Raw genomic sequence first — 26,813 nt, forward strand, 5'->3', positions numbered from 1 at the left:
CTTTTCTGATACTTAGATTTCCTCTTATAAATTAACTTCTGTACCATGGTAACTTTATAACTTGGAATTTATTTTTTGATAATTTATGCTAAAACTGAAGCTCACTAATGGACTAAATAAGGACATTCATTCTGTTCTTGTATTTATAGCCTCAATTTACTGATTTAATCATTTTAATGTTCCCAGAAAATTATCTTTTGAGGGAAAAAAATTATAATGAGCTTCAGCAAAAGGAACACATATATAAGAATGTATTTATTGCATTTCCAAGTCCATCAAATATAATATTGATGAAACCATCCATCTAAATTCAGGCACACTTTATAGATATGATTATATAAAGTCACACACTAATTCCAACAGCTAAATCTTTTATCATCTGCCGTTTCACATCTCTTACATCATTCACCTTTTTTTTTGTAGCAAAAATTGTCAAAATACATTGTAGATTAGAATATACCATAGTTCTGCCACCGAAATGCAATGATATTTTAAGCAGGAGAAAATGTCAGTGCTACGCAGAGTAAGTCACAATTCAATGAAAAAAAAAAAAAAAAACTTGTTAAAGGATTTTGGAAGTGGAAATTGGAAGCTGAAATCTAATTGATGACAGTGTGATGAAACTGGGAGAAAGAGCAACCGCAACAGCAGCAACACTGAACTCAACCTGAACGCAGCAGTGCTGAGTGAGGCAGGTAGCAGGAGAAACTGATCTTACTAAGGGACCTACGCCAACTCTTCATGCTGCAATTTTTATTTAATTCAGCTTATCCTACAGAAAATTTCAATTTGCCACTGAAGTCATATTTTGGTGGAATTTCTTGTGAGGTAACATCTGTAAGGTCATGTGTTACATAAAAACAATGGCCAGATTTTTGTGTTTTGGATCGTCTACAAGACTGAGTTCTGGGAAAGTGATGAAGCCTCACAACTCTATATAACGTGACACATACAATTTAAAACTACCAACTCCAGCTCTGGGTGTATATCCGAAGCAAATGAAAACAACGTATCAAAGAGATAGACACGCACCCTCATGTTTATTGCAGCATTGTCACCACAGTCAATTGATAGAAACAATTTAAGTGCCCATTGACGGAAGAATTGGCAAAGAAGATGCGGTGTATATATATAATGGCATATTATTCAGCCCTGAGAAAAACGGACAGCCTGCCATAAGGGACAACATGGGTGAAACTTAAAGATGCTGCACTAAGCAAGATAAGGTAGAGAAAAACAAAGACTGTATAATATCATTTATATATGGAATCTAAAAAGTCAAACTCCTAAAAACAGAGAGCAAAAGGATGGTTACCAGGGGGTAGAGGGTGGAGGGGACAGGGTGGATATTTAAGTACACAAACTGGAAAAGTTTAGGGTACATAATTCCTAGTTCCAAATGCACAGTAAAGTGAATATGGACAATAGTATTGCATTACAATCATCAAAATTGCTAAGAGACTGGAACTTAAACATCTCACCCACTAAAAGTAAATGATAATAATGTCACATGTTAGAGGTGCTAATTATTGTTACAATGGCAAACATATTACAATATATAAATGCATTAAATTTTAAAAACTACCTATTTACATAGAAACATGATTAAAAAATTATATGTAAACTTAAGATAATGCATATTATTTTTAAAAGATATTTCTCATTAACATCACTTGAAAGATTAAACATAGATTAAATGACATATGTGGCTCTTACTCATGAAAGGCTTTTAAGAAAAGTGAAATATCTCTTCCATACATTACCTGATATTTATCCTGCAAACTTGAGTCTGTCATCTGTGCCCTTGTCAAATCTCTTTCAAATTGTTCTATCCAAACTTTCATCTCCTTCAAAATTAGCCTGTCTTCTCTCTAGAAACCACAAGACATTACAATTTTATTAGTAACTGTGCATTTACTTAATTGCTGATTAATGCCTGACTGATCCTAGGATACACTGAATATTTAATAAGCTCCAAATGTCTCTGAAAAACTTTCTCCTTCCCTGCCCTCACCTTTTCCAGAGAATAAGAAGCAAAAATTAATTCTATAAAAAATCTTAATTATCATACTGAATACCGAAATTATCTACCTCCGTTGTTCTTCTCAAGAAACATTAATTTAATTAAGAAAATATGCTCCCGAGGAAATGTGCTAAGCACAAAAATACTCAGAAAAAGCAGTGGCTTGGAATGGGAGTGGAAATAAATCTGTGGTTGCGTCTTAACCCAAGGTCACTGATAACCCTGAGGACTGATCAAGATAAGATTAATTTTGACTGAATTAAAGGAACTACAGTCAGAGTAACATTGGATTACTTGTGTACATTATGTTTAAAAACATTATGCGATAATATACCATAAGCCCCATGAGGGCAGAAAGCACATTTATCTTGCTCAATATGGCATTGCCAAACCCTGGCAACATGAAACCTATATGATATGTACCAGATCATCTGCTGAATGAATTCATTCATTCACATCTCAAAAATGAAAAAGAACTGGAGAGTTACATACTTGTTTCCACAAATAGTAAGAGCTATTCTAGCACTGATGTAGTGAAAACATCCTAAACTGTCATTAAGACTTCTTATCAGGTAAGAATGCCAGAATAATCACAGACACATTTAACATGACTTTTTGGCACTTAACTTTCCATTACAACATCTCATCTGATGATCACAGCCCTATAACAGGTTGAAATGGCTGTCTGCAGACAGGTGAAATGGCAGAGGAGAAAGTGCTGGCTACGGAGGCAGGTGAAACTGGTTTCAGACTCTGGTCCTGACGTGTATTAGCTCTGTGAATTCAGATGCAATGCTTTAAAATCCTCTCTTCTGTTGCACCATCATCTGGGTGGTCATGGCACCCCCTTTACATGGTTTTGAGGAGAATCAGAGATTCTTTGTCAGCACCTCCAGAGCAGAGGTCGCCACAAGTACTATCGTGGTCTGTGTCCTCTTTCTCTTCTGGCGTTACAAAGACAACCGTCTTCTGCCTGGAAGAGTTTCCCCTGGGTGATGACTTCCTCAGAGCTCAGCTCAGGTGCACCCTTCTCTAAGAACCTTTTTTCTGATCCATGGGTCTGAGTTATGAGTTTCTCTTTTGCCAGTGGTGCTCAAACTTTAGTGAACACTAGAATCACCTGGAGAAGGCAATGGCACCCCACTCCAGTACTCTTGCCTGGAAAATCCCATGGGCGGAGGAGCCTGGTGGGCTGCAGTCCATGGGGTTGCGAAGAGTCAGACACAACTGAGCAACTTCACTTTCACTTTTTACTTTCATGTATTGGAGAAGGCAATGGCAACCCACTCCAGTGTTCTTGCCTGGAGAATCCCAGGGACAGGGGAGCCTGGTGGGCTGCCGTCTATGGGGTCACACAGAGTCAGACACAACTGAAGCGACTTAGCAGCAGCAGCAGAATCACCTGGAGAGCTTGTGAAGGAGATGCCTGGGCACAGCATCAGGTTTTCTGGCTTAGTGTATCTTGAGAATGTATATTTATTACAAGTTCCCAGGTGAACCTGATGCTACTGGCTTAGGGACCACATGTTGAGAACATTTTTCTATGATCTTGCAACAACCTGAGCTCAAATATTCACCCAAAATACATTATATTTCATTGTCTCACCTCCCTCCTCCATCCAGCATTTCAAACCACATATGTATCTTTTTTTCTCCAGACTAACATAGCAGTCTGGCACCTGGTGTCACTTGATAGATAATTGTGGAATAAATGACTGATTGGTAACATAGTTAGAGGACAAAATGGAATAGGAGGACTCCAAAGTCTCCGCACTTCCCATGATGGCTCTTCTGAATGAACAAGGGAATGGTATCAAGGCGCATGTTCTGTTATTGGTTGACTTTCATGCCCACAACAGCACTAATGACATATTTTCTGAGCTCAGAGGAACACAAAGCTCTTGTTCTACCTTCAAGGAACCTGAGCCCAATATGACCACTGGTGGAGCTCACCAAAGTGAGCATGGGACTTTGACTCTCCAAAGACAGGCTCATCATAAGCTTTTCCTCACCAATTGAAATTATTTCACAAAATCATCTGAGAGAAAAAAAATATGTTCTTAAAATAACTTTACTAGAGTATGTTCAACAAATGACTTTTTCTTCTGGTGTGGAAGTGCAAATTGCAATAAGGTAAAAAGGATGCAGCTCTGTATACACTTAGCATTCTCCTTTTAAAGGAAAATGAAACATTTAGATTTAGATTTCAAAACTCATTTGGTTTAGTGGGTTTTCTTCAATTGGTAACTCCCACACACATTCAAAGACATGGAGGTCTATCTGTCTAGAGACCATCTAAGCGCCAAATAACCAAACTGTTAGCATTCTCACTACTTTTGCTTTTCTCTCTCACTCACTCACTCAGATGCATGCATTATATGTTTGGTAGTGTACTTATATATACTTAAAATCATGCTTCATGAAGCAGGAAATAAAAATTTTTACTTCTAATTTTTTTATCCCAGTGTTGGCACAAAGTCTATTGTGTTGATAAATCTTTAACTTCAGGCGTAGGTAAAAAAATGGAAGTAACTTGGATATGGGAAAGAATTCTTAATCATGAATTCCACAAATATTTTTTGAGCACTCACCGTGTTCCATGAACTTTACTACACCATGTTACTCAATATTGAGCAGAAGGGTTGTGGTGAAACTCAGGGTCACAAGCTAATTGAACACTTACCTTTTTCAATTAATTATTTCCTATTAATACTTTAAAATGAAAAAAATAAAGCTTTAACTTAATTTTTATTTTCCATGTCACACATAAATAAATAATAGTTATTTTAATTTTTCCTTTTGTTAGTGCTATTATTATTAAAAAGAAATTAATGCCATCTTATAATTAGAGATTAGTGGGAAAGTCCATGGGAGTAGCTTAGATTGTAACTAATATTTAAGAATACACATATTATTTTTCTACTAGAAAGGAAAAGAAAATAACAGAATTAAGGTATTAAAATAAATGTATATAAAAAGATAAATACATGCAAAGGGATGGCTAACAAGCTATATAGAATGCAGAATGTTTGAAAGAAGTCACTAATTCAAGATGACTTAAATCTTACCTTAAGAATTTGGATAGAATTTGTAAAAGATGGGAAACTTGGAAGTATTTCCTAACAACATGAAAAGATAACATATAGAAAAATAACATAAATCATGGACAAAAATTATATAGGAAACACAAAAAATGAAGAGGCATCTGTCTATAAATAAATAGGCAACAATTTGAAGGGTATAGTTATTTTAAGACATTTTCACAACTTTTGATAGTATCAAACTGTTTGAATCAAATGAGGCAATGAAGAATTCTGGCATTTGGTGGTTTTGCTTTAATTTTTAATAGTCATATGTGACTATATATATATTATACATATGTCTTAAAATGGTAAATATTTTGAAGGGAGAACAATGTAAAGAAAAGGTATATGGATTCACATTTTTCTCTGTATTGTCATGATATACGTCTGTGTATTCCTACACAACTAAGACTGAGCTGTGATTCTGAAAACAGTCAGTGACATTTGTTGAAATTGGGGAAGGAATGAGTGAATAAATAATTGAAAGTTTGAGAAATGAGAGCGATAAACCAGTGGGTCTATTGCATTTATTAATAATTTAGCACTAATTATCCAAGGAATACTTTTAAGGAAAAAGTTCTTTATCAATTTTACTGACTGAAGTAAGAAAAACATGGCACTATTTCCAATCAGAAAATCAGATTTAAAATAGTATCTATAAAATAACTAATTTAAATACATTCATAAAGGGGATATAAGAATCAAAAGGAAGGGAAAATGAAAGCCTGATAGATATGTTGATGCCAGTATTTTTTAAAATGAATTTTAAAAACGATTTACTAAAACTTGAGTACAAAAGTAATGTGGACTTCAAGGGGTGACACCAACCCTAATGTGTATAGTCTATAAAATCTTCAAGGTTCATTAGACAGAATGAGAGGGCCACTAAGTTGCATTAAACAAAAGTAAGTCATACATCATAAAAAATAATGATTTTCTATTTAAAATATTCATATTTAGATGTTCATACTCTACATTACCCATCATTTTAAAAAGGGTAACACTTATAACACGCTTTCCTCAAAATTATTTTTTGAAACTCTCTTGAAGCATCTCTGTTTTAGGAAAGAGATGGAAGTTTTTAAAAGAAAAATCAGAATTTTTCTTCTAGAGAATGAGATTAATTGCTTAACAATAAAGCTCTTTAGTCAAGTATATTAACAAGTTTAAAGCAGGAGTGTATTACAAATCTCTGAGGATTTTTACATTAAATCCTTGCTCATGAGCATTAACATAAGTATCTCCCTTTATTTCTCAGACATTACCAGCCACTGTGTTTACTGATCTGGAGAGATGATTAATGTTAGAGAAATTAAAACAGTACAAGCTTAGACATCTGGTCAGAAATAAATCCAACTGGCCAATATAAGAACTTTAGATATGACAATCAGATGGAAAACTGATTTTCTCTGGGCCCTGTGAGGGAGTTCTAATAGACCTCCGTACAGCTTCTTATTCACAGAGCACCATCCATACCCAATCACATTCTCAAAACTCAGAAAACACCAAATGAATACCACGCACACGACTCAGTCCACACTGGAGTTTGCAAGGAGAGCCTTTCGTGTTTAGAGGTGCTTCTTAGGAACATTATTTTGCCTATTGTAGAATAAGTTACTCTGGTGATCAATATTTGTTCCTTCCAAGCTTGGCAAGGAACAAAGAAAACAGTTTCTTGAAACCACAGTTTTTAAAATAACTAACATAGTTCTATCAAATACCAGATTAACTTCACCCAAGTTACCTAGGAAATACCAGTTACTGCTGTTTCATTTAATTCTTTTACAAAGATTTCTATTACTGCAAAACCTTTTCCTACTTGAAAACTTTGGGGTATGTTCCTCTGATCTTTTCCTTCCTTAGATCTGTTTCTAAGAAACACAGTGCATTTTTTCGTTTGTTTGTTTTCCTTGTTTCTGTTCATTATAATCTTAAACCTCTCTGAAAACCCTAGCTAAGACTTGAACAGTAAATCCTAGTTGAGACCTGAATGGTAAAGATGAGAGATTGTTTTTAACGTGTCTTGAAAGTTCATTTATTACTTTCCCTGATGTCATTTTGCCTAATAAATAGTTTTAAATTCAGTAGTAAATCCACCTCTCTCTCTAAAAACAAAAAAAACCCCCAAAACCTAATAGAGTACTTTTAAAAAATAGGAGAATGTAACATGCATTGTTGTTAAGGACAGAATATAGGCATTCTGGTGTGCTGGCTAGAGTGTAAAATGAGACATCCTCCTGAGAGGATTTGACAAAACTCTGCATGCTCTTTAGTCTAGGAATTCCTCTTTAAGAAAGAGTTGTAGAACAGTTCTTATGGAAGTATTTATATAATAGCAAAAAATCAGAAATTTTCAACAATCAATATTGAATAAATTACCGTCCACCTTTATGAAGTTCTAGAGAGAATGGCATGAGAAAGGTGTTGTATCACTGAGGAAATAAAATTATATGTGTACTATGATTCTATGTTCTAAAATTTTATTTATTTACTTGTTTTTGACTGTAATGGGTCTTCACTGCCGTGCGGGCTTTTCTTTAGCTGTGGAGAGTAGGACTCCTCTCTGGTGGCGGTGTGTGGGCTTCTCATCGTGGTGACGTCTCTTGCTGCGGAGCACAGGCTCTAGGGAAGCCCGGCTTCGGTAGTTGTGGCGTGAGGGCTCAGAAGTTTCGGTTTCCCAGACTCTACAGCGCAGACTCGATAGTGGTGGCGCATGGGCTTACCACCACCTGGTAAGCTGCTACTCATTGTGAACATACGGAAGTCACATGTGGGATCTCCTCAGACCAGGGATTGAACCTGGTCCCTTGCATTGGCTGGCAGATTCTTTATCACTGAGCTACCAGGAAAGCCCCAGGATTCTATTTTTGTTAAATATATTATATGTCTACATATACAGGGCACTCACACCAAAGTATTAATTTTTTTAAGAATAGATTCTCTACAGAAGGTTAAGTACAAATAATTTTCTTTTCCTTTTCCCCCCAATTTTTGTTTTTCTTTATTTACGACAACAAATATATGTCATTTGAGTACTATGAAAAATATGTTATTCAAACTACTGAGTGGCTGAAAAATCTAAGCACAGTGAATAATTAGAACTTTCATAAGTCTGCTTGACTTCCATATGTTTACAATGAGTAGCAACTTACATGGTGGTGGTGGTTTAGTCACTAAGTCATGTCCCACTCTTTGCGATCCCATGGACTGTAGCCCACCAGGCTCCTCTGCCCATGGAACTCTCCAGGCAAGAATACTGGAGTGGGTTGCCATTCCCTTCTCCAAGCAACTTACATAATAAATCTAAAAGTCAAAATTGGGTTTTATCAGATTGAACAGAAGAAGGAAACTCAGGATGTAAATGCATAGATAATATGATGATACAAAAATAATTCAGTGGTCAAATTGCTAAAATAAAGTTTTTCAACACTCTTATCTTTCATAGATTTCAATTCATATTATATGTATTATACATCCAGCAGTTATTATTAATAATGCTTTCTCTGATTCAGCCAACACATCAGATAAATTTTTCCCTCTAATTTCCTCCCAAGTGTGGGTGATATCAATCTAGTGTGTTATCAATGCTCACAGAAAACCAAATACTTACATCATTCTCTTGCCCATCAGAGCCTGTACTGTGGATGTCAGGATACTGCTTCAGAAACTGGGCCACATAGGTCATAATAGACTTCTCATCTGGTTTATCCACGTCAACATCTAAAAAAATCAAACCCAAATATGAGAAATTAATAAACATTTTAAAAGATATTAAGAATATAAACTTTGAAATCTAGCTAATATACCAAAATACAGTGTTCTAAATGCAGAAGAAAGACAGAATACTATTTAGAGATGGAGAGAGGGAAAACCAGTTTAGTCTGGATAATATACAGTGGAAATTTTATGACTCAGAAAGCTGACACATTTTAGCCAAGAGCTGTTGGGAAAGTAGTATGTGTTTTGTTTAAATCATTTCAACACTCATCAGAAATATGAGATATATATATATATAATTATGCATAGATTTTGTCTAGTTACTAAAATACCAATAATATGTACATTACAGAATCAGACTAAATGGGTAGTAAAACAAGTTACAGGCACAGCACTGAACAATAAATGACTATATAGTTTGTATACTATACATGATCACGCATTAATTTATTTCAGAAAAGAGGGAGATGCCTTATGTCCAAGTCCTTACACAGCTTCTCCATTGTGAAGCCTTCTGTCTAAGCCACTGTACATTGAACAATTAAGTACTCTTTAAGTACTTAATTTGAGAGCTGAAAAGATCTCAGTCACTGTCATTTTTAAGTATATAGATGTTTATCTAAAATATCAGTAAAAATCAAACAAGGATATTTATACAGATTTAATAATTACAAAATCAGGGTAAGATTGGATACATTTGGAGATTTCAAATACGATATATACACTTATAGAGCAATAACAACAAAAAAAAAACTGAACAACCAGAAACCATGAAAATCAAAATATAAAACTTCCCTAATATTTTGTATTCTTTCTTGTGATTTGAAATATAATTTATAGGGATTATCATTGTAGGATTTAAGAAGTGGTACAACTCAAAAGACTTAAAAATAAACAAAGATAATGTATTCTGGAATTCATGAGATGATTCAAAGGGGATTTTAGAAATAATAAGATCACTGATGTGGAGAATGCATGTGAAGAGTAAAACTTTCATAAAGTGTAAAAGTGGAAAGAAAATAACATTTAATACATGATTTACTACAGTACCTGCTTTTAGTATACATGGGACTAAATCATAAAACAATCGTTATTGATTGATATTGATATTTGGTCTATTTAATCTATATTCCTACAAGTTTATACATTCAAATTGGCTAAAAATTTGGGAGGGGGGAGTTCTCATTAGGAAAATAATTACTTTATATCTGGGTTAGGCTTGCATTTGGGCAAACTCAATTTCTGATCATCAAAGAAAACATTAAGATCCTCTGGTCTAGTGAATCTGAAAGAACCATTTATATCCTTCTCCTATTCCACTATAGGAAAAAGTTCAGCTCTGATGTATTCTCTGAAGCTGAGGGTTAGGATGTTTGTGGTCTTTCCCCTTGAACTGAGGTGTGTCCTGGATACTAGTGGCTTGGCACATGTGTGTGTGTGTGTGTGTGTGTGTGTACAGAAACAAGGTGGAAAGCCCTTGGCAACCCTAGTGAAACTGGGTAGGGGAGCAGGCAAGAAGGGGAAACAGGGTCACGAAAATGACAAGGGATCTCCATGCTGGCCATCATCACATGGAAGCCAAGAAGGCAGACGGTGTTTTGAGAGCCAGAAATATTCATTCTGAAATCAAGAATCCGCCTGCCAATGCAGGAGGCCTCAGTTCGATCCCTGGGTCAGGAAGATCCCCTGGAGAAGGGAAAGGCAACCCACTCCAGTATGAATGCCCAGGAAGTCCCAAGGACAGAGGAGCCTGGTGGGCTGTAGTCTACAGGGTCGTAAAGAGCTGGACACAAGGACGCAGCGGTGCTGGGAGCAGGAGCTCCGCCCGTGGCAAAGGTCATGAGGAAGGAGGCTCGGCACACGCAAAGGCGGGATCGAGCCTCAGGAGTCCCCCTGGAAATCCTCGAGCACCTACCCCTAAAACCAGAGTCTGCCTACTTTCTGCTTTGTGCTCTCACCTACACCTCTGACTTTACAGGGGGCTGCCCCCAACTACCTCTCTCTGAAAAAAGAGTTAACTTACAGCTCCAGTTAATTCCTGGTGTGACAGTGTTTCAACCTACAAACTCCTTTGGAAGTCCTCTAGCCTGCCTGAATAAGTTTTTCCGGCCACATGTGATTGCTCAGAGCCTCCCAACTGTGAGAGGCATGAGATGTTCTAAACACAGATTCCTTTGAGTAGTTAAAAGATTGATTAGAAATTGTATTGGTGAAGGGTTTTTCACTTGTTGGGCCAATGTTTGCTGCTAAGTCTCCATATCCCTTACCTGCTGTGTCCCTGGCAGTGTATTGATTAATATAATTGGTGTAAGTAGTAGCTTTAACGTTTGTAACCTTGGACCCTTGAGTTAATTCTCTTTCTTGTTATAGCCCACCACACCTTTGCTCTGTAGAAATGCAACTTTATCTAATGCTTTTGGAGGGTGGCGCCTGACTATTCACCTTTAGAGAAAAATAAGTTTTCTGAAGAAAGGGTCTTAAAATGTTAACAGGCCTCCGGGCCAGAAGATGATGCAAATCACCTAAACTTTTGCATATGATAAGTTTGCAGGAAGAAAGCCTGGCTTACTGCATGACTCTACCCCTTCCCCCATTATCCTCTACGCATAACTTAAGGTATAAAAACTACTTTGGAAAATAAAGTGCGGGCCTTGTTCACCGAAGCTTGGTCTCCCCATGTCGTTCTTTCTCTCACCTTCTGGCTGAATTATTCAGCCTCTTTTCTCCACTAAATTTTCTCACTGAACTATCCTTATTTAACCACTCTTTATATCTTTAATTAACATTTAAATAAGCTGTTGTTTCCTGATCGCCGATGCCATCTCCCCTTTGAATTCCCTGGATCCACCAGGGCTGGACCCCAGAACAGCGGCACATATTTCTCCAAAAGAAAATCTGTGCAGAAAGATACCGTTCCTTCTCACTTTCCAAGGTTTTCTGAGCTCTCGGACGCATCTATCATTTCTGGGTTTAGGATGCAGCCCTCCTGAGTTGAGGGACACAAATGCCAGAATCCCTCTACATGCCTTCAGGGTCCAGGAGCCGTGGGATCCCCAGCTCCGTTTCAGCAATGGTGAAAGCCTCCTCCAGGTTTTCTCGGTTAGGCCTTCCTTTCACCTTCTCCAGGTCCACTAGCTCCGGCCGAATAGCGTGGATGACAGAATGAAAGGCCACTCCACTTCTCCAACTCCGGCCGAAGTCTTTTACTTCTATTCCACTCTGCCTTTAAAAAAAAAAAAATGATAACGTCACTTTCTAAACAGGTAATGCACGCTTCCTCAAAGACTCAATCCAACCTCCTCCACAATGGGTGATGTACGATCAGCGATAGCAGTTACCTGGTCTTCAGGAAAAATAAGCAAAACAAAAATTTTAGTGGAAAATTCTGGTTCCATATTTAAGAGTTTTCTGATTTCTGATATAGCTCTATATCAGTTAACTGGTTTTGAAAAAAATAATCAAAATTTTTAGCGGATAACAAGATGTGTGTGTGTTCAGTCGCTAACGTGTCCAACTCTTTGCAACCCCATGGACTGCTTCACCGGAAACAAGTTAAGAAGTAGAAATTCTGGTCCCATACTTAAGACTTTTCTGGATTAGAGCTTTCAGGCGTTTGAAAGCCTCAATGTAAAGCACATTTTTCAACTGAGAGAAAAAATACCTAACAAAGGAAAAAAAAGGAACATTTTAAAAATACCCCAAATGATAATAATTCACCTCTGTGTATTTTTTTAAGAAGCCTCTAACACATTTCTAATGACAATGACAAGCAGCTTGTGTTTAAATGCACAGATCATATCAGACAAATATAATGTGGTTGAACCACATTAAATGTGGTAGAATGAACAAAATGCAGAGGGATGTGGTCATCTCTCTAAATTAGCCACAAAAAAGCCTACACTCCACACAAGTACCAGCAAGATTAATTTACCCTACCAGTCAAACTGTTTGATCAAACTGTGTTTTAAATTCTTCTTTTTAGAATTGCCTTGAGGGCAAAGCACTGGTGACAAATCTTTGCTCTTTCATAGTGGGTTTAATTCAAAGCCAATTACTATAATTAAGAAGAGATTCAAGTTGGTGGTAATATTTTGTTGTTGAAAACAGAAGCGAGGCAAGTTCACAATGAATAATTTTTTTTCTTCATGTAACTTATCAACTATAAAGGCAGTTTCAAAAGTGTTGCACATATGTCTTTGAACAACATTTTTGATTAAGTCTAGAGCGTTTAATGGCACCCCACTCCAGTACTCTTGCCTGGAAAATCCCGAGGGCGGAGGAGCCTGGTAGGCTGCAGTCCATGGAGTTGCTAAGAGTCGGACACGACTGAGCAACTTCACTTTCACTTTTCACTTTCATGCATTGGAGAAGGAAATGGCAACCCACTCCAGTGTTCTTGCCTGGAGAAGCCCAGGGATGGGGGAGCCTGGTGAGCTGCCGTCTATGGGGTCGCACAGAGTCGGACACGACTGAAGTGACTTAACAGCTTAGCAGCAGAGCGTTTAAAGGTGATCGGTGAATTAGGTAACATTCAATAGATAAATACTCTGGTAATTTCTTTTTAGAAAATTAGCCTCATTAGAGTTGTTTCTAAAATAAAGCAGAAATAATACCACTCAATTCTTTTTATTTACTATATTCTTAAAATTTCCACAAACTATAAAATACCATATATCTTACTGAAACATTGATTAATATAAAAAGTTGGTAAAGTGAAAGTGAAAGTGAAGTCGCTCAGTCGTGTTCGACTCTTTGCGACCCCGTGGACTGCAGCCCATCAGGCTCCTCCATCCATGGGATTCTCAAAACAAGAATACTGGAGTGGGTTGCCATTTCCTTCTCCAGGGGATCTTCCCGACCCAGGGATCGAACCCGGGTCTCCTGCATTGCAGGCAGACGCTTTAAACTCTGAGCCACCAGGGAAGCCTAAAAAGTTGGTAAATGCCCTTAAATTTTTTTCTCTGCAAACTTAAGAGTTCGCTTAAAATCTTGTTTTGCCAGCACACACTCAGCTTGCATAATTAAATGCCATGTGGATCAACAGACAACAGACTATCATACTGACATTACTGCAAAGTTTTATCATGATAGCATCGTGATATATGTCACATCATATACGTGATCACCATCCTCTCCTACTCAGGACATCTCTTCTCCCTACTCCATTAAGCTTAAAATAGATCAGTGATGCCCACTGTGGATGGAATGTAAAGAGCACGCCAGCAATGTAGGAAGGGCTTTCCATTTCATCCCTACTACAGTCCCAAGAGCCAAAGCTTTGCTTTCAGAAATATTTTTGATTGCAACTTGAATCATCAAAATATACCCCCAATTAGAAAACAACCAACACACTTGAAAAGTTAAACAAAACTATATAAACTAGTAACACTAATTATATCTTCTCTATGTTTATTTTTTTCGCTCCTTATTTTTGCTTTCAAACGCTTTAAAAATAGAACTCCCTATGTTTAGTGCCTCAGTGTTTCATAATGATAAGTACTTGTTTACAACTATTTTCCAGAAGTAGAGCATAAAATTCAGATTAGATTTAGGCATGAAAAGCAAAATAGAAAGTGAGTCAACTTTATATTTCATTAGGAAAATCTTACAAAAACACAACTTCTATGTGAATAGATCTTATTACTGACCACATCTGACTGCAAAATGTTGGTATGATCAATTGAAAAAACTCTACTGAAACTGCTATCAGAAGGTACTTTGTGAGAGTAGGAATTTTATATCCAGTATTAATGCATATGGCCTTCCTGGTAGCTCAGTAGAAAAGAATCTTCCTGCAATGCAGATGATGCAGGTTTGATCCCTGGAGAAGGAAATAGCTACTCATGCCAGTATTCTTGACTGTGAAATCCCATGGACAGAGGAGGCTGGCGGGCTACAGTCCACAGGGTCACCAAAGAACTGGACATAACTTAGTGACTAAACAATAACAACATTATCACATATATGCACACACATGTAAATTTATTATGCTCTGAGGCAAACAAAACTAGAAGCAAATTCCCAGTCCATAAGCTGGAGTTGACAAAAATCTACATTCCAGACAAAAGATGAGATCAAAGGAAACATTGAAAAATAAAATTGCTGGCAAGTTTCAGGACATAAAAACAAATTATAATTATTTCAGAATGTGGACTTTAGTTCATAATATTACTGAATAGCATGTAGTAGTCTCATGAAGAGATAATCACGTTTAAACCTCTAATTTATTTGTGGAAAGATTATTCAATAGCAGCAGAAAATCCAAACAATGACCTAAATAGAATTAGTCCTCATGCTAATCAGAGTGTAGGGATTAAACAACTTAATCGGGTCCCATCACACGAGTGAAGAAGGAATTAGCTTTATTAGAGCATTTTTCTAGAGTATCAGGGGTGCTTTCTGTCTACATTTTAACTCAAGACGAGAATGAAAGGAGACCTGAAGCCAAGCCAGTCATTCATATGTCTCCACAAATTTTGCAACCACTGCAATGAGTACTCAGTCATAAACTAACTTCAGTTTTTCAAGGGTTTCTTTAAACAAACCCCTGCTAGGAACTTACTTGGTGACTATGTACTGGACCCAGTTCAATAGCGCCTTCTTAGCGTTTCCTTGGATCTTGGTGGCCACCTTCCGTTTGCTCGGGGGGCTGGCGGTCTCAGAGCTGACCATGCTGTCCACGGAGGACGTGCTGCTGGACAGAGCCTGCAGCTGAGGCAGGTTGCTGGTCAACTCCTCGATCTGCGTGTGCAAGTCAGCAAAACATCAGCATTATCCCGGTTCTCTCATCGGATGTTTTACTTTTCCAGCTTGATGGGTCTTAACATCCTTAACACCCCCTGACCATGTAGGCTCTTAAAGGACACGACTGATGCCTTACTCCTCTGTCCACTTCCTACCACATCTAAAATGGGACCTTGGACCCAGTAATGAACAGTTGTCAAATACATGCATGAATGAATAAAAACAAAACCTAATGGTTTTCCAGACTCATAGAATGTACACATCAAGAGTGAACTCTGTTGTTTTAGATTGAAGTATATGCAATGTTAAGTGCAAAATAGCTAGCTAGTGGGAGGCTGCTGTGTAGTGCAGGGAGCTCAGTTCGGTGTCCTGTGATGACCTGAATGGGCGGGATATGGGACTGAGAGGAAAGCCCAAAAGGGAGGGGACATATGTATACATATGGCTGATCCACTTCATTGTGCAGCAAAACTAACACAACATTATAAAGCAACTATTCTCTGTAGAGTTGTATAACCTCTGTATAGTGGTATAAAAGTATTACACCACTCTGAAGAGGGGTGCTTGTTAAGGCGGAGGCTATTTATGCATGTTGTGGGTGTAGGGGGTACAAGGGAAATCTCTGTCCTCTTTGCTCAATTTTTCTGTGAACCTAAAACTGCTCTAAAAAATAAAGTATTTTTCTTTAAAAACTAACCTATTGGCTAAAAGAATTATCCTGGATAGATTAGCACGTTAATTTCTCCCTTCAATATTTAAAAGGAGTATAGAACCTCTTCCTTCCAGAGGACAAAGTAAAATTTCCTGAAGTCTTTCTACACCAATATTTCATCTCCATCATGTCCTGACCACTTTTCAGATTGGGTATCTAGGCCAGAGTTCTTCGGGGACTTCCATCTATAACACTTTAACAGAGGATAAAGGACCTTTTCCTGCTCGCAAAAAAAATAATATACATGTGAAGGTCACATTTCTGGTAACTTGAGGATTAACCACAGAAGTATGGAAAATGAGGGCATCTTCATTACGGAAATGCACCACTATCTCCATCCATGACATTCTATCAACTGAAAAGGGAGATGAAGCAGAGTACCTGGAAATACAGGATAATGGTCCACATCAATCCGAGAACAATGGAGGGTCGACCATCAGCTATATCAGTGGAGTTAATGTTGACTAATTTAATCTGTTCAAAAAGAAAAAGTGTACTAGTAATGTACTAGAAGATTACAGACCATTTCATTATGCAATAAGGAGCACTTTATTAGGCATCAACAACATCTGGTCATGCCTGTGCAGTGGTACACAAGAGTAAGTAAGGTGAGACATAAAAATCAAACAAGCATATGGTTTCAGTGGAAATTCCACAAGCATTCATTAGGTGCACACAATCAACACAACTACAGAATGAATTTCAAAAACTAGTTTGAAGTTGAAAAAAAAATATGACATCATGCAAGGAATTACTAACAAAATACCAGACAGGGAAAAAAAAAAGGGTTATTCTTTACATTCAGAGGTTGACTGGAATATAAAAGAAACTGTGAGGGGTATTTTAAGAAGATGCACTTACTTTGAAGTTTGTTACCAAATTGCATGAAACTTATGTTCTCTTTTACCTATAAAAGTCAGGAGTTAAAAATTCTAAAATTTGTACTAACCGGTGATCCTCTGTACATGGACTGACATGAAAAACAAAGGGAGAAGATGATACATATACATAAATAGTCTTTCAAAATCCACGTTATTTGTTCAGAGTGGGTAAAAAATGTAGGTGGTGAAGGCAGAGCATAATTTGCAGAATACATTTTAAAGACAAAGGAAAGCCAAGAAAGAGTAAAGCAGAAAGTGATTGTGGGGCTCAGTTCCCTGCTTTGGGGCACTGACAACCGAAAAGCATTTAGGATTAATCTGCTTACAGTTGTCCTCACTTATTCATTTTAATGACTTCCCAACTATGAGAAATGTGACTTCCTAAGTCTCGGGAAAATGGACTCGTATGGTAGGCCCAGCTTAGTCAGTCTACAGAATAGAACTGACAACTGCTCCTCGTCCTCTTCACAACCACTGAACAAATTAGAAAAAAATAAAGTACTCCTTAGATTCCAGTTCAATAATTCTCAGCAGGATTTCATAAGGTGTGCTATTAATGATAAAATTCAGGAGTTTGTAAATGGTTTATCTTCTTAAATTATCAGAAGCAAAAATATCCCACAAATATTTTACTCTTGACTAATTAAAGTTATTAGTTAGGTATAAGAAGAGTAAGGTAAAGGCTAGCACAAAAGTCACTGTAAATAATTTGAGACATACCCATGGGATTTTGCTTCACTAGTGAAGTTTATTCATCAAGTTCAGAAAGAAAATAAAGAAAAAGGAGAATTCCCATAGATTACAAGCGTAGGTGTTTATTTCTTTAAAACCTAGCACATAAGATATGTAACACTTTTTTATTGTATTAATAATAATAAAAGATTAAACTATAAATAATATTTCTTTAATCTTTTATGGCAGAACCTATTGCAATCTCTTATATTCATTTTAATTGTTTTGTTTTACACCCTCTCCAGAATTTTCTCCACATCCATTTTAGTATCTGTGGGCCACAAATTTATAATATATGCTAATAACCACAAGATTAATGCATTTAACAGAAGACAAATTTTTTCTTTTTCCTTACATATTATTCTTTTTAAAATGCAATTGAATATATAAGTTGTATTTCCTACCTCAACCCAGTTCCAATTATACTATGACGTTTACATATTCAGCTTACTATAGAATCTAAAGATCTTTTGCTCAACTTGTGAAGAAAGAATGTTTTTCAAAATTATTTTTTTTCTCTTAAAAACTGTTCCATAATGGGTTTGAGGAGCACAGGTTTTATGTTTGTTTTACCTCCTCTACCTTGAAAAATCCTACGAAATGTACAATAAACTTAATAATCTAAGATTGTAGGACAGGCAACAGAGAGACATCCAAAGAGACTAAAGAATTCCAGAGACCAGAAAGGATGAATCACACAAATGACCCCTCAATGGAGAAAAACTCATGGAAAGTAGTGATGAATCTATTCCTCAGTCATACAAGTCTTATTAAATACTAACATATCCCTTTTTATGTAAACTAGTGGAAAATAAACAGAACGGTAGGGTTTTCTTCAAAAAAAACTTGAAGAGTGTCTTTGTTATTCTGTAAATCAAGCTAGAACCCAAGTACTAAAAAAATTTATCATGTAAAGAAAAAATCTAAATGGGGAACAAAGCAAATATAAACATTAAAGAAAAATTCTTGAAAATATGTTTGAGATATAAGTTCTTAAATTATAAAGAACAAAAATAAACAGTAAGAGGGAGGGAACCAAATAATTTTCAAAAACTCCTTCTATCCCATAGTCAATTATTTTGTGAGCCAATGGGGTAAATAAATACAAGAAAAAGAAGCCCAAACCATGTATTTCAGGAAGATTTTTAAAAATTAAAACAAAAAAATAAATAAAAATAAAAATTAAAACAGGTTTTGAGATTTGTGGAGACAAAAAATACTTGGGATTTTTGTCCTAATACTCAAATGTATTACTTTTTGCCCTTAACAAATATAATATTCAAAATCTGAATTCTCTACTTTCTAAAATTTACTTAGGTTTGTTCTGTGAAAATGGAGATAGTACAAAGAAGTTTTCTGTGAAAATAAGACTTTTTGGTTTTCTTTATAAATTATGCCTTTCATATTGAAAGGGAAAGTCGCTCAGTCACGTTGGACTCTGCAGCCCCATGGACTGTAGTCCATGGAATTCTCCAGGCCAGAATATTGGAGTAGGTAGCCTTTCCTTTCTCCAGGGGATCTTCCCAACCCAGGGATCGAACCCAGGTCTCCCACATTGTAGGCAGATTCTTTAGTCTGCTGAGCCACAAGGGGAGCCCAAGAATACTGGAGTGGGTGGCCTATCCCTTCTCCAATGGATCTTCACTGACCCAGGAATCGAACCAGGGTCTACTGCATTTTTCTCCAAGCCATTAATTAGTAAAAAGAATTTTGTTCCGCATTCTAGTCAAAGAATATACATCAGAACGAGAAGAGCGGACATGCTTGCCCTGTCGATGAATATACACCAGAACAAAGAAGGACACTATTGTTATATCAGTAAAATAGACGTCAGAATGATTTGGAAAACTCTAACTATTCCGTTAACTGAGGCTTCGTCCAGTTTTCCATGAAAAACTCGTTGAGCAAGAGAAGGAAGAAGAGAAACACTCCATTAGGATGATGTTAGAGTGACCTGGAAACAATGTTTCCAGCAAGTTTCCAACAAGAAACTAAGATTGTTTTTTTGCACATCACATCGCAGTGCCTAGACTCTCTGTTTGGCGTGAAGTCAGCACACCTGACTGAGCTTTATCCTGACTCACTGCACTATCGACTCATCAAAATGCAGATTGTTTAAGAGCCAGAATATAGTTTTCTTTAATTTTTTATTTTTCCAGAGTTCCTATTTTACAAAAGTATTCAGTTATGCACTTGTGGAGTAAATGAATTAATTTAGTGCATAAAGAAGTAAATAATTGAATTATTCTTTTTTCCAGAAGTATCTGGATATCATTCATAAAGCTGATTTTGGTACTGCCAAACACAGACTTCTTGAATTTCCACAAGTTAGAAAAGACTAAATCTAAAAGGAGTAGTGCAACCCTTTTGGAGGGAAATATGTCAACACCTAACAAAACAAAGGATACACTTATGTTTTGATCCAGCAATCATATTTCTAAAAATTTACCCAGAAGATGCACTTCCAATAATATGAAAGTACTTATGCACAGTTATTAACAGCATCATTGATTCTGTTTGAAAAATGCTAGAAACAAGCTAAATGCTCATTCATAAAAGAGTGGTTGAATGAACTCTGCCATATCCAGACAATGGAATAGTATGTAGCTGTGAAAATGAATGAGGACGATCTCTATGAATTGATTTGAGCGATTTCCACGGCATAATGGAAAACGAAAATGGTAAAGTACAATTGGTTTATCTCTAGAATGCTACCCTCATGTAAGGAAGAAGGTGGTATATGAAAATACACCTGCTCATTCTCGCAAAAGAAATATAGAAAAGATAAATCAGAAACTAGAGAGACTGGTGAACAAGAGATGAGAAAAGAAGCGAAAGGAAGGGGAGTGGGTATGGAGAAGTAGGGATGAGGACGAAATGCCACTTCTCTAAGTATAACTTTTACCTTGAATCATAGTAATGTCTCATTCTCTAAAATAAAAAAGTCAACTATGGCATGTGCGTGGTGGTTACCCAAAGTGGAATATAACTCTATTAGTGAAGTGGAAGTTGCTCAGTCATGTCCGACTCTTTGTGTCCCCGTGGACTATATAGTCCATGGAATTCTCCAGGCCAGAATACTGGAGTGGATTGCTGTTCCCTTCTCCAGGGGATTTTCCCAATCCAGGAATTGAACCCAGGTCTCCCACATTGCAGGCGGATTCTTTACCAGCCGAGCCACTAGGGAAGCATAACTCTATTACATAATTCTATTACAAATTAATAACATAATCACACTGAAAGGGATGTGGAGAACAGAAGTAATCTAAGGAAATTTGGACAACAGTCTTTTGACTGGATATTGTAATGCCGAAGATGGAAAGAACTGTACACAAATACTGTTCTTCAGTTAGTACCCAGTTAGTTATTATACAGATCTGTTATTTATACAATTTGGGTTAATAAAAGTAGCTCTGAATCTACTTTGTGTATATATATTAGGGGTGAAAAAGAAAAGAATATATTGTAGATGAGAGCCAGGTTTCTCGTTGTAAGAGAAAACAGAAAAGAATCAGCATGAAATGGATCTTGAGGTGTTGGACTGAAATCAGAAGTGTCAGTTTGAAGTAATGGTTTACACACACCTATAACAGGACAAACTAAACAGAGAGAGACAGAAAGAGAAACATAGATATCTGTGTATACCCAGATCAGTAAACATACATATCTCTAGATCTGTATGTGGGCCTGGGGCAATGAAACCTCAGTAGCAATGAGCACACACGGCACCTAAATCTTGATTTCTAAATGCTATTCATTAACGAAAGGAACAAAGCCGCATTAGGAAGTGGTTGATTCCAGGACGGGGGTAGGGGAAATATAAGATAAACCTGGAAAAGCTTTAGTTCTAGAAAATAAGGAAATGCTTATAAAAGAATGGGCCCATGTCAAAAGAGTACAGGAGTCAGCATGAAGGAACTCCTAATGGCCAAAGGTAGAAAAATTTGAGCAAAAAATAATAATAACAACAACAATAATAGTACTCATATTGGATTAAAACTATAGAATAAAATAAATATATATGAGTCCACAATGAAGTAAATAAGCAATTGAATAAATAAATGGGGAAGAAGAAAGGTTGTCTTTTTCTTACCTAACAATTCCAATTAATAAGTATAAAAGAAATGAGGGAAAAACAAAATCATCATCAGGTGAACAGCACGGAAGTATTATTGAAGGCAGCTGATACTAAAATCAGTGAGCAAAAGTTTGAGGAGAAGCAGAATATTAGCATAATCTCAATTATCTTCCCTAAGTTATTTCTCAATTATAAATGGAAAAGTAGTGGGTTTACCATAAAAAAAACTCAGTCTGTGACTTTATCAAGTAGTTGAGGGTAGGATCACCAGCAATAAGCCATGATAGAATCCTGTCCCTTCTAATATGATATACTGAGAAGAATATATCATTTCCTTGGAATTCTTGTCAAAAGTGAATAATCTCAATCTAATCATGAGAAAATATCATACAAACCAAACTGAGAGACATTCTGAAAAATAACTGCCTTGCAGTTATCATCAAGATCATGAGAGACACAGAAACACAAGTGGTAGAATGGAAAAGACAAAGGAGCCAGAGCTGAACACAAGCTGTGTTACTGGATTGTACCCGGAATAGAAATAAGACACTGGAGGAAAAAATGATGAAGTGAGATTAGTTTGTATGCTTTACTTGACAGTATCACATCAATTTTAATTTTCTTATTTGATAGCTTTACTGTCACGTATATGCTACATATATGTTATGCATATTATACAAATGCAGACGTGACCAATAGACTAGTGTTTCCTATGTGCTGCGTGTGTGTGTGCTCAGTCACGTTTGGCTCTTTGAGACTCCAAGAACTCTTCATGTCCCTGCTAGGCTCTTCTTGTCCATGGAATTTTTCCAGGCAAGAATACTGGAGTGGGTTGCCATTTCCTCCTCCAGGGGATCTTCCTGACCCAGGGATTGAACCCGAATCTCTTGATTCTCTTGCACTGGCAGGCCAATTCTTTACTCATGCAACACCTGGGAAGCCCTACATATATATATACCATGTATATAAATAAGTTTTTCACATCAGAGAAAGCTGACCAAAGTACAGACATGACATCTCGGTGCCTTTTTTTGCTACTTCTGCAAGTCTAAAATGATTTTACAATAATACCGCACTTTTATGTTATATAGATTGCATGCAGTATTTCTACCCCCAAAATCAACATTGAAAATATTAGTATGCCCACGCCTTCTTCTTTTGTCTCTGTTTCTCTTACCTTCCTTCCTTCAAGGAACTTCAGTGCTGTGCCAATGTTTGCCACGGCATGAATTCTCTTCATCCGGCGCCCTTGTTCACATGGCTATGAAAGGGAGAAAGACAAGAATAAATAAAAATGCACACATTCAAATGATGGTTATAAAAAGCTATTTAAGTGGATTCAAAACATACTTGAAGAATATTTGAGAACAGCCAACATTACTCAATTTCTATAAAGGTTAGCCAATACCTACAGGAGCATTATCCCCATAGCACTTAGAAGGTGTATAATTAAAAAACATTCATTCTCAGCTTATGAATGCACTTACCCTTAAGGTTTCTGTATGCCTAAGGTTAGAAATTCACAAAATTCCTATGCTGTCTATTGAGACTGTTCCCCCTATAAGTTAGGAAGCATTTTTATGAAAAGTCCTCTTGGTGCATGTAAGGGGGCAGGAGAAACATGGGAAATCTCTCTCCTTTCTTCTCAATTTTGTCATAAACCTAAAACTGCTCTGAAAAATAAAGTCTTGAGAAAAGTACTGTTGGTCACTCACATTTTTTTTTTTCAGTTATATCAACATGAAAGTCACTGACAGTGATGTTTCTCGGTTTGAACAACCAAATGCCTGGTGCATATGCATGCATGCCAAGTCACCTCAGTCAGGCCTGACTCTTTGCAACCCTGCGGACTATAGCTTGCCAGGCTCCTCTGTCCATGGGATTCTGCATGAAAGAATACTGGACTGAGTTGCCATTTCCTACTCTAGGGGATCTTCGCAACCCAGGAATCGAGCCCACGTCTCTTGTGTCTCCTGCACTGGCAGGCGGGCTCTTTACCACTAGTGCCACCTGGGAAGCCCACATGCCTTATATGAGCCAAGGTTAAAAAGAAGGGATGCGAGAAAGAAAACGTTCTGCACAAAACAGTATGATCTGGTACAAGGATACGAAGTTACTTGCATTTAACTTAGCGAAATGTAATAAATTAATACATAGTTTAATAAATATGATAAAATAATAAGTGACTTCTATGTGCCACACTGTTCATTTTAAAACTCAAAATAATTTCATTGAAGTTAGTAGCATTACATTTACAGGGCCTGAGAAGATAACAAAGTCCATGATTGCAGAGCTGATAGACTGGTCTCTTCTCCGTGACACCAAAACTCTATAAACAATTTCCAGTTAGAGCTCAAAACCAAGTATCTTTTCATTTCCAGTTAGTAACATAACAGGTGATTTCTATGATATGATTTTAAACAAATATTTAAATAGAAAATATACTTAACTTTTAAAAAAAATTTAGTCTTTTCTTGCATGGCCCACTTAGTTATTTAATTAATTATCTTTTAAAATATAAAAAGCATCTAGGAACCTACAACTAAAGCCAAGTCAGGACCCAGAAATTAAGAACGAATGCCAGATCCCTCAACATAACCCTTCATCTCATCCTCCTGCCTTCCTACACCATGGCAACTATCTCATATTTGCATCAATTTTAACACAATTGACCTGCCATTAACTAACACAATGATCCTCCCTACCAGGCTACAAGCTCTTTGAGGGCACCAACCATACCTCATTTATCTTTGTTCTCCTTAGAGGGCAAAAGGCAGTGCTTTATCCATAATAGCGACTCCAGATATGTTAGCTGGACAGTCAATAGATAATGCTAAACCCAGTTACACAAGTTCTACTATAAATATACGATTGATGCTTAACAAAGTCATCTGATGGACACAGGTGATGATCCCAATTTCCTAAGAATGCCCACTGTGTACTTTTAAGTGGCTTTTTAGACTCTTCTTGAATGCAGACTGTTAAGGAGTCTTTAAAAGCACTATACAGAAGATTAACAAAATAGATAAGAAATAAATTTCTCTGCAGTCCTTAAGCTTTATTCATATTGCTTTTACTATTTAAAATTTTTCAATGGCAATTCTTCACATTCTTTAAAAAAACCTGAGTATAAAATTAAATTTAGTATTCCTATCTTTATGTGTGATTAAAGATATATAATCATGGATCCATTCAAAGAGTAAATGTTCTAAAATAATAATTAAGTGATGTAGAGAAATCCAAGGATAATAATTCCAAAAAACTTAAATTCCCTAGTACCTGAAATAAAATCACAGATAAGAGAGTCACAGTAGGTTATTAAAAGAAACTAAGATATTGAGATTTTTCTCTTACATTGAGATGCTGATGATAAGAGAATATTAAAGTATTTGGCTGCATTTCCCAGAAGATCATGGTCAAAGCCAGAGTCCTAGGCTATCTGAATCATGATGTTAAGTATAGAGTTCTTAATAGAGTTCTTCGTATGAGATAATTATAGAGTTCCTGAATTCTGCTAACACTCCGGAGGGAAATGCTTTTGTTCACATTCTCCTTTTGAAAGCTCTACAAGAATGCCTCAGATACTCAGCCCCTTAAATGATGCTTTTCATCTTAATGTGGTCTTGGATCAAAATGCCCACCTGTACAAAATTTAAATAATGATCACCAAGATTTATTTATAATTTCAGAGTAATTTCCTTTTATGCAATTCAGAATTTTGAAGGGCTTAATAAAAATAAATAATGAAAGGGACTTCCCTGGAAGTCCAGTGGTTAAGACACCACGCTTCTACTGCCAGGGACATGGATTTGATCCCTAGTCTGGGATCTAAAATCCTGCATGCTGCATGGCACAGCCAAATAAATAAATAAATTAATTTTGTTTTTGTTCAGTCACTAAGTCATGTCCGACTCTTTGCAACCCCATGACCTGCAGCATGCCAGGCTTCCCTGTCCCTCACTATCATCTCCTAGAGTTTGCTCAGACTCATGTCCATAGAGTCAGGGGTGCCATCCAACCATCTCATCCTCTGTTGTCCCCTTCTCCTCTTGCTCTCAATCTTTCCCAACAACAGGGTCTTTTCCAATAATTTGGCTCTTTGCATCAGGTGGCCAAAGCATTGGAGCTTCAGCTTCTGCAACAGTCCTTCCAATGAAAATTCAGGGTTGATTTCCTTTAGGATTGACTGGTTTGATCTCCTTGCAGTCCAAGGGACTCTCAAGAGTCTTCTCTAGCAGCACAGTTTGAAAGCATCAATTGTTCGGCACTCAGCCTTCTTTACTGTCCAACTCTCATACCCATACATGAAAAACTATAGCTTTGACTAGATGGACCTTTGTCGTCAAAGTGATGTGTCTGCTTTTTAATACACTGTCAAGGTTTGTCACAGCTATTGTTCCAAGGAACAAGTGACTTTTTAATTTCATGGCTGCAGTCACTGCCTGCAGTGATTTTAGAGTCCAGGAAAAGGAAATGTGACACTGTTTCCACATTTTCCCCATCTATCTGCCATAAAGTGATAAGACTGGATGCTATGATCTTTTTTTGAATGTTGAAATTTAAACCAGAAACTGTATTTCTATGTCCCAGTTTCCTCTATGTTAAATAAGAACGCTGAGATTCTTTCTGAAATTGCTTCTAGCTTCAAGATTCTAAAATTCTTACCATGGCACTTACCAGGGCACTTAAACAGAAGTAGAATTATTATGTCAAAATGTATACTTTCTCTAGATTCATTTAGCTTGGCAGTTAATGCCCATCAAGGTTTCTGTATACTGTTGGCCAAGTAGAGTGGCACAATTATAATGATACTTTGAATGAGACACTTCTTAAATCTTGTTTG

At 36.8% G+C, this 26,813-nt stretch overlaps 1 protein-coding gene across 19 annotated transcripts in view; it reads right to left on the reverse strand.

Moving 5' to 3' along the window:
• SYNE1 (spectrin repeat containing nuclear envelope protein 1) overlaps positions 1–26,813 on the reverse strand; it is a 503,306-nt gene that overhangs the window by 357,890 nt on the left and 118,603 nt on the right. For 18 of the 19 annotated variants that reach the window (XM_024997066.2, XM_024997067.2, XM_059889951.1 and 15 more), the window contains 7 exons: positions 23,148–23,231; positions 16,661–16,753; positions 15,386–15,564; positions 11,850–12,046; positions 8,717–8,826; positions 5,092–5,142; positions 1,764–1,871 (listed from right to left, as the gene is read on the reverse strand). In XM_024997066.2, the coding sequence (XP_024852834.1) occupies positions 1,764–1,871; positions 5,092–5,142; positions 8,717–8,826; positions 11,850–12,046; positions 15,386–15,564; positions 16,661–16,753; positions 23,148–23,231 (822 nt within the window). The remainder of the gene's footprint in view (positions 1–1,763; positions 1,872–5,091; positions 5,143–8,716; positions 8,827–11,849; positions 12,047–15,385; positions 15,565–16,660; positions 16,754–23,147; positions 23,232–26,813) is intronic. The other variant, XM_059889943.1, reaches the window with a different exon arrangement.

The sequence above is a fragment of the Bos taurus genome, chromosome 9 (assembly GCF_002263795.3).
Source record: "Bos taurus isolate L1 Dominette 01449 registration number 42190680 breed Hereford chromosome 9, ARS-UCD2.0, whole genome shotgun sequence".
In the NCBI taxonomy this organism is placed as follows: domain Eukaryota; kingdom Metazoa; phylum Chordata; class Mammalia; order Artiodactyla; family Bovidae; genus Bos; species Bos taurus.